Below are 8,957 nucleotides of genomic sequence, written 5' to 3' on the forward strand. Positions count from 1 at the left end.
TTTATGGATGGAGGAAAGCACGTTGGTGGGTGAAGGCTCTGGGATATGATGCATCCCCCAGCCTGGTTGCCCAGGGCACCCCCCCCCCAACCCAGCACCCATCTCTGCCGGCTCTGGGGGGTGGCAGGGGGCCAGCGGTGCTGTCTGCAGGCATTGCCCTTGAGAAGGGGGGATGTGAGCCGCACCGCATCAGAGCGGCCCCCCTTTTCGATCACCAGATCCCTCGGCTCAGGCAGTAAAAATAAACCTTACCCGGCCGCCTTTGCAAGCAGCCGGGGCCTGGCTGGCACCCAAGCTGCATCCGCAAAACGCAGGTGTGAAGCGCCCCGACCTTGGGGAGGTGCATCCGGGCGGCGGGAGAGCTCATGAATGAACCCCGGCGTGTGCGTGCGCGGGTGTGCGTGTGTGTGTGTGCGCCTGGGTGTGTGAGCGTGAGTGTGTGTGTGTGTGTGCGTGCACCCCCTCGTGCCTGCGGGTGTGCGTGTGGATGTGGAGCAGGGAGCCAGCCTTGTTGTTATTCTGATCACAGCGTCTCTGATTCACAGACTTGGATCATGAATACAAGTGAAGACTTTGACGTCAGAGTTGAGATTTATCAGCAGATCCAATGGGGCAGGAATATTAAGTGCAAGTCGATGCCAGCTATCTGCCAATGTTATTAGCGATGCTCACCGAGGAATGAGGCTTAACACCAAGGACTGAAAGGACTGGGAAGGAGGAAAGGAAAAAAAAAAGGGGGCAACAAAACGGAGGAAGCAAGCTGATCCTCAAGCGTTAAAGCAAGGTAAAACAGCAACGGGCGGCGTTCGTGCGTGCCCTGTGCCGGCTGCGTGTGCCGGGCGGCGGGCAGCGGGCCCTCCTCGCAGCTCACCGAGCGCCGGCGGCGGTGGGCAGTGGCCGGGCTGGGGGCCGGTGGCCTCCGCGCTTGCGGAGGGGACGGGCTCCGCCGGAGCACCGCACCGAGCCGGGCTGGACCTTTGCAGCCGGCGATGGAGAAGCATCTTTGCAGCCAGCGTTTTACAAAAGGGAGGAAGAGACGGGAAAGTTAACGTAGCCTTATCTCCAGCCGCTGCCTTCTCATTTCATCAGCGACTCCGCATACATGCGAGGGCTGTCCTATTAATAGTATTTATTTTTACGCGCCCCACGCACAAAAAAAAAAAAGGGAAAGAAAGGGGTGAGGGTGGGGGATGTGGTGCCTTTTGTGCTATAAATAGGCGGCGAGGTAGCCTTGCGCCGGGGAAAAGCGGAGGAGAAGGTGTAGCCGGGCTTTGCCGGAGAGGGAGAAGCCGCTTCCCGCGGCGTGAGCGCTGGGACGGGGCGGGTGGAGGCGCCTGCGGCTGCCCCCGCGCAGCGGCGCGGAGCCGTGCGCTGGGGCGGCCGGGGGGGGGGGGAAGCGTAGCCCGGGGAGGGGGCCTGGGGGAGCGGGGCGGGCGGGGGGGGGCTTTTTCCCAGGGAAGCTGCAGCCGGGCCGGGCCGGGGGGAGGCGGCTGGGGATGCGCTCGGCGGCGGGCGCGGCGCGGAGCGGTGCGGAGCGCGGTGCGGGACGCGGGGCGGGGGGGTGCGGAGCCCGGTGCGCGGCTCGGTGGGAGGGGGGTGGGGGCAGCTCGGCGGGGCGGAGACCGGTGCGCAGCCCGGAGCGGGGCGCCCCGGAGCCGCCCGGCGCCCCTCACCGTGGCCCGCTCTCCCTTTCTCCCCAGCGATGCTGCACGGCCCCGCCGCCATGGGGGAGCCGTGGCAGCCGCAGCCGCAGCAGCAGCGGCTGGCGGGGCCCAGCAACGCCTCGGTGCCCAGCGCCGGGCCGTCGGCGGCGGGCTGGCCGGGCACGGCGGCGCCGGGCGGCGGCGGCGGCGGCGGCGGGAGCGGCGGCGGCGGCGGCGGGAGCGGCGGCGGCGGCGGCGGCGGCGGCGGGGCCGTGAGCCCCTGGGACATCGCGCTGTGCGCCACGGGCACGGCGGTGGCGGGCGAGAACGCGCTGGTGCTGGCCGTGCTCTTCTACACGCCGAGCCTGCGGGCGCCCATGTTCCTGCTCATCGGCAGCCTGGCGCTGGCCGACCTGCTGGCCGGGCTGGGGCTGGTGGCCAACTTCGCCGTGCGCTACCTGCTGCGGCCGCCCAGCGAGGCGGCGGAGCTGGGCGCCGCCGGGCTGCTGCTGGCCGCCTTCTCCGCCTCCGTCTGCAGCCTGCTGGCCATCACCGTGGACCGCTACCTGTCGCTGTACAACGCGCTCACCTACCACAGCGAGCGCACGCTGGGCTTCACCTGCGCCATGGTGCTGCTGATGTGGCTGCTGTGCCTCGGCGTGGGGCTGCTGCCCCTCCTGGGCTGGAACTGCCTGCGGGACCAGAGCGCCTGCAGCATCCTGCGGCCCGTCACCAAGGACAACGCGGCGGTGCTGGCCGTCACCTTTCTGCTCCTCTTCGCCCTCATGATGCAGCTCTACCTGCAGATCTGCAAGATCGCCTTCCGGCACGCCCAGCAGATCGCCGTGCAGCACCAGTTCATCGCCACGGCCCAGGCCACCTCCACCCGCAAAGGGCTCTCCACCCTCTCGCTCATCCTGGGCACCTTCGCCCTGTGCTGGATCCCCTTCGCCATCTACTCCCTGGTGGCGGATTCCAGCTACCCCGCGGTCTACACCTACTCCCTGGCCCTGCCAGCCACCTGCAATTCCCTCATCAACCCCATCATTTACGCCTTCAGAAACCCAGACATCCAGAAGTCGCTGTGGCTGGCCTGCTGCGGGTGTATCCCTTCCACCTTCTCCTCCAGACCAAGGACATCCAGCGATGTGTGAGGACTGAGTGCAGAGCGAGATACGCTCCCTTGCTCTCCTCCTCCTCCTTTTCCCCTTCGTTGTTATTGTTTCCTACCAGGAGGAACCCCCCCCCAGCCAGCACATCTCGTTCCATGGAAAGATGTCCAAAAAGAAAAAAAAAAGACGAGGGAAGGGAAAAAAAAGGGGGGAAAGAAAGAGAGAGAATAGAATGATAATGGTTTCCTTTAAAAATATTATTTTCTTACACATTTTATTTTTTATTTAAAAACACAAAACACCAAAAAAAAAAAAGGGGGGGGGGTTAGCTGATCGACGTACGATAGCGTTTGTCTCATCTCGGGGTAAGGAGACGGGGGAGCAGCGTGCTTGCCAGCCCAGCCTGGATCCCTCCCCCCCCCCCGCCCCGCCCCGCCCCGCCGCTCCGGGGGCAGGTCCCCACGCGTGGGGCAGGCGGGGGGCGGGGGAGGCGGCCCCCCCGGCCCCCGGCCCCTCTCATCAGGTCTTGCTCTGCTATGCAATAACGGGGGGTGGGGGGCGGCGTTCAGCACCGCGGGGCGGACAGCTCCGCCGGGCCGCCCCGGAGACGCGCAGGGAGCCCGGGCCGGGGCGCGCGGGGGCCGCGGGCTGGGATGGGATCCAGGGGGTCCAGGGGATCCCTGGGATCCCTGGGATGGGGACGGATGAGCTGCGGGGGGGAGGGGAGGGGAGCGACGCCTCTCTGTTTCTATGTCGTTTGCGAAGCACTTTGAGAAGCCGCAGGGCGAAAGGCACTTTAAGGCGTTGCCGTTGTTTCTCGCTGTCGCGGGGGTGACGGCGATTGGGGGGGGGGGGTTACCCGGGGAATCCCTTTCCCCGAAAGGTGACTGCAGGCAGGGTGGGGGATCACTGTGTGCAGGCGGCGTGGGCAGCCGGGGTGGCCCTGCCTCAGGGCTCTGGGGAGGCCGGGAAGGGCTCTCCTGCCTGATTTGGGGCTGTGGGGTGATGTGCTGCCCTGGTTGTGCACGCTTCCGCACTGATCGTTTACATGGGGTGGGATTTTGATCCAAAGACAGATCTGGTCTTGCTTGGGTCCCCTAGAGGGAAGCCAATGTAATCACACGTATTATTCCGGATGCTACTAGTTTAATTTGCTTCATTAGAGAAGCTACAGTACCCTCACATTCCTCTAGTATATCATGTGCTTTGTGGTGTTAGTGAGACCATGATGAAGTGTCCTTTATCTTGTGCTTTCTTTTGGCCAAGAAGTGGAATAGTGCATTCACTTAAAATAAAACCAACCCTCAGAGAGAGGTCAGGCTTGGGGTAAAACGCCCAGGGAGGCCCAGGGGAATGGTAGAAGTTAGGTCGCTTGCACTGCTCTGGGGTCCTGCATGGAAACAGCTCAGTGAGCTCAGCAGGAGCCACCCCGTCAGCTGAGCCTGGTGTCCCAAACATGTTACTCTCCTTTAGGAGATGACACTGTGCTCTCGTGCATCCAAAATGACCCACTTTGAAACAGGAGCTCGATTCTGCTGTACCATGGGCAAACCAGATTAAGGTTCCTATTAGCACAATCCAGCGGCATCATTGCCAGCAAACCGCAGCATGTGTACATCGTAGTTTCAGGGAGGACAGAGCTCTTCTTGTTTTGTGAGGCTATAGTAGATGCAAAGTCACTCTATGTCTGCATATAGGTGCAACTGTATTTTCTCTCTGGAACTGTGCAATGAATGTCTATTTGTAGCTCCTAAGAGCTAAGTGTACATGAAAAAGCTATGACTCTCCAAAGCATGCATTGAACTCGGACTTACTTTCTACCTTTGAAAAGTGGCCAGTCTCTCCTTTTTTTCATTTCCTTTCTTTTTGAACACCTGAGGCAATGGGCATGTTGAATCAGTACATATATAGACGTGTGTGTGTATATATATATATATATATATATAATTTATATATATATATACACACAAGAGAATTATATATAGATTATATATATGTATACACTTTTCCCTGTTCATTTCATTTCTTTTGATTTCCGTAAGTGCAGCCTGGTTCCTGCAGTTCCTCAGTGTGAAAAACTCAATGCAGAGTTAATTTAAGCCATTTAAAACACATTTTGAGCATTTTTGAAATGTTTTTATACAACCTGATCTAGAACGCAAGTGTTGTTTCTCTGGGCAGCTTTTTTTGTATTTTTAAATGATATGTAGCATTAAGCAATCATCTCTAGATAAACCTTTACATTAAAAAAATTTGCATTTTACTGGGTTTCCAGTCAATTCCCTGTTGTCAAAGACTTTAAATTTTAAGAATGTTCCTTCTGGAGTTTAATTGTATGCTTGAAACTTGCCTCACTTCAAGGGAGGCATTGATCAGATTTGACAAAGGCATACAAGGATCAATGCAAAATAATTTTTCTTTGTGGCCCTCCAGAGCAGTAGGAGAAAGGTGTGGGATGTGATTAGCTAAGGCTGAGAACGTAGTCATTACCAGACAACTAAGAGAGGAGGCGAAGCTGACCTCACTGGCAGGCTTATTACTTGATCAAACTCTGTTGCAAGCGAACTCTGTTGCCTGAATTCTAGTCCTTGCATTAAAGAGACTCTTACTGTGCTCTAGTAATCCAACTCATAGGCAATATTAACATGTGGGCCAAGTATATTGCAAACTCATATTCAGTATAAAAATGCCAATCTATTTTTTTCTCTTGTGGTGATGGAGGACTTCTCTCCTGGAGATTGTTATAGGAAGCCATGGAAGCTGTTAAAAATTCTCAGCAGGCTTCAGGAAAAGTCACTAAAAATCTTCCCTAAAGAACATTTTGAGCAATTGGCACTTTGTGGTCTACTTTTTGTAGGTGTTTTTGTGGTCAAGCACTTTTTTGTAGGTGTTTTTTCTTTTGTTCACCTCCTTCTCCCCTTTTTATCAATGGAAAGAGGAAAAATGAAGAGAAGTGAGGAAGGAGATAAAAGGAGCTAACCTGTGGTGCATTGCATTTAAGAAATCTCTGACCATTCTACTGCACCTTAGTTTGGGGGGTTTGCATTTGTTCACTTGTTTTTTTAAAGAACATCTTTCCCAAAAAGAATTTTTACATGAAAAAATTCTCAATCAAATGTCATGCATCAGTGATCAGTAAGGAGAGCTAACTTAAAACCTTAAAACTAACTCAGCAACGCTGTGTGTGCTGTGTGTAGGGTGGGAATTCATTGATGTTCAGTGTCTTTCGGTGCTGGCTTTGGGACATGTTTAGCTACAAAATACAGGACCTGATTTTGCTTGTGGTCCTACCACCATCCCTTGAACACAGCGGTATCGCACCTGTATGGTAGCATGTCTGTATGGGGCACCAGCTATAGGAGGAGAATTGGGGACACAGAATGGCTTTTCCAGCAGGGTGAACATTTTGTGCCATTCTGAGGATCTAAAGCATCTAGAAACATGGTGTAAGTAGCGAAGCAACCTTCTGTATCGCTCATGATAGGAAGGACACAGAGCAACTGGAGTGCAGCAGGGAATCTGGCCCATCATTTTCAATCTTAGGTTATTGAATTTATTGGCAAGCCTCCCCCTGTTGGGATTCCTATGTCATAAGTCATTAGAAATGTTGAGGTCTGTAGAAGCAACTGTTGATTTAATTACTGGGCTATTCAGGAGAAATACAAGTGGACAGCAGGAGCTCTACAGAGCACAAGGGCCAGGTCTGTAGCTGGTGGGAATTAGCATGTGTCCTAGCCTCTGTGGGTGTCTCCAGCTGGAAACTGGGCCTGCTTGGAGAGGACTGGTTGGCAGTGAGTTGGGAAGACCTCTATGGCTTCACCCTGAGGAATGACCTAGATATTGCTGTACCTTTGAAAACTGAGATTTGCAAATAGCTTTTGATAAATGATGAAGGGCCAGAGTCCAGCCCCAGTTACATACACTCATGTTACTTCTGAACTCCATTGGTATTAGTCTAGATTAACAGCAGTAGAAAAAAGTGGAGCTTTGGTCCTTGAGCAATTACTCTTGGTTTCTACCCATACCTGAGCCTATGACGGTGTTCAGCGTAACCACAGAAACGTGAACCTGGTTCTCGTTATTTGGTTGGGTTTTTTTACAAGTTTTCTGCTTGCCTTTTGCTTTCTTGCTGTGAGTTTGGTGGCAAGCAGGATATATACATGAAATGCTTTCTGAGTTGGCTGCTGGCTGTTTCAGCTGAAAGGATAAGGAAAGGAAGAGAAGGAGAAAGAGAAAGCATTCCTTGAATATACACACTGTGAAAAGGTCAGGGACACCTGGCAGTTGGACGTAACCACAGCGGCATGAGCTCTCTGAATTTTGTGGAGCTGCGCTAGGGGTCGATATGAACTTGTGCATTTACAATGAAACCTGTCCCTCCAGTTGTTTAAACCGGAGAATTAAAAAAAATAACAATTAAATGTATAGACACTGCCAACAAAATTGTTTAGATTTTTTTTTTCCTTCTCCATTTTGTTCAGCTTGAGACTCTGATGGGTGAAAATGTAGCTGTCAGGTTTGGTCTCTTTTTAGCCAAGTTCATTTCACTAACCAGCAGTTAAATGTCTTAAGAGTCTCAGTCCAAATGTGGCAGTCACAATTTGTTCATCTCAAACCAAGAGTTTTAACTGAACTTAGAATAAAAAAAAGAGAAACCATTACTGTTCTCAATAGGTAATAAAGTACCTCTTTCTTGTAGAAGCATCTGATTTTTGGAGGGGTGGTCTTTAAAAAGTCTACGATCTTGATAATTATTTGTATTGATGTGTACTTACCAGCATCGACAGTTCACTTGATTGTTAACAATTAATTAACAGTTCACTTTGAATTGTCAGGAATAATTGTTCAATGCATATGGTATTTCCTTGTAACTCCTTTCATTCGTGCTAGACCTTTTCTCTTGGTGAGGTAGTAGCGTTTCAAACCTTCTAACAGCTTCATTTGTACTAGTCTGTTAAAAGCGCAGTTGCCAACTGCAAAATAGCCAGCTAGCTGCCCTTCCCTCTGTTCCTGCAGCTCCTGAGAACACAGTTTTCCAATGCCCATGGGAAAACTTTGCAATATAGAGCATTACTGAGAGAAAGCAGATATTCAATACACAGGACCCAGATCAGAACCGGTTGGTCCAACACTCTTCTATCCCGGCTTCAAGGGATATGAATAAAACTGCATCTGACTCCAAGCCCACCAAGGGGATTGCAAAACAAAGTTTATCTGGAGTCACTTGCCAAACGATCACTCTGGGGTATGATGGCTGTAATTTAGAACCAGAGAAAATATGGGAAATGATCTTGAGATCAACTGAAAAATGTTAATGTGAATCTACGTGGAACAAAATACCAACTAGAGTTCAGTGATCTCTCTGGCTGGAAAGGTTGAGGGAAGTAGTGGCTGCCTTCATAAATTCTGTTTAATGTCAAGTATAACTGTGTCTAAACAAAGGTTATTCCCTCACAATCGGAGCAGCCCACACTGGCCAGGATGCTGGATGTCTAACAGCACATTACCATATCAGTAGACACCGAAATCACAGACACAGTTTTATGACTTTATTGCAGGATCTGGGAGTTGCAAAACATCTGGGTTGTCCTAGAAAAAGCTCTTTTCCAAATGCACAATATTTCACTAATGATCAGACACCTAGAGCAGAATGCTGCAGCCTGGCCTCTAGGGTCTGCTTTGCCTTGCCTTTGCTCCACTTTGAGAGTGGTTATTTCTAGCAGCGGGCTCGCTTCCGATTTATACCGCGAGTAGATCAGAATCATGCCCGTAGCAGGTTAAATAGCACTGTCCCTAGAGATCGTGTCCTGTAGCTCAGAGGGACGAGCTTCTGGTTGCAAAGCTCAGTGGCAGCCCTGCCTTCCAGGTGAACTTGCACAGCGTCTGCCACTGAGAGGACATTTGTTTAGGAAAGACGAGCTGCACCTGGGCTGTGAAAGTAGAGGGAGAGACTCGCCAGACAGAGGAGGCCCAGGGCCAGATTCAGCTCTGCGGTTACCAGTGTGACGCTGGAGTAACTGCCCTGATGCCTGCCCTCTTCACCTGCTCTGTGACCCCAAATCAGCCTGGCCAGTCCTTGGACAGTGTCCATCAGAGTCGTCTTCGGAAGCACACACGGACAGACTGGGAGTCGACCAGCCAAATTCCTGTTCCTCTCCCAGAAATGCGCAGGCTGGAGAGCCAATGGCAGGAGTAACCTTTG

General features: G+C 52.6%; 1 protein-coding gene across 3 annotated transcripts; it reads left to right on the forward strand.

Moving 5' to 3' along the window:
- Positions 1-297: 297 nt before the first annotated feature.
- On the forward strand, positions 298-3,157 carry LOC138068774 (G-protein coupled receptor 12-like). Of its 3 annotated transcripts, XM_068957371.1 has the most exons (3): positions 298-314; positions 546-784; positions 1,701-3,157. In XM_068957371.1, the coding sequence occupies exon 3, from the start codon at positions 1,703-1,705 to the stop codon at positions 2,795-2,797; it is 1,095 nt and encodes a 364-aa protein (XP_068813472.1). In that variant the 5' UTR covers positions 298-314; positions 546-784; positions 1,701-1,702; the 3' UTR covers positions 2,798-3,157. The 3 variants fall into 3 exon arrangements, with proteins under 3 accessions (XP_068813472.1, XP_068813470.1, XP_068813473.1); XM_068957369.1 differs by lacking the exon at positions 298-314 and having other exon boundaries at positions 327-784; XM_068957372.1 differs by lacking the exons at positions 298-314; positions 546-784 and adding an exon at positions 796-1,303.
- Positions 3,158-8,957: the final 5,800 nt, after the last annotated feature.

This window comes from Struthio camelus, chromosome 11 (genome assembly GCF_040807025.1).
Source record: "Struthio camelus isolate bStrCam1 chromosome 11, bStrCam1.hap1, whole genome shotgun sequence".
NCBI lineage: Eukaryota > Metazoa > Chordata > Aves > Struthioniformes > Struthionidae > Struthio > Struthio camelus.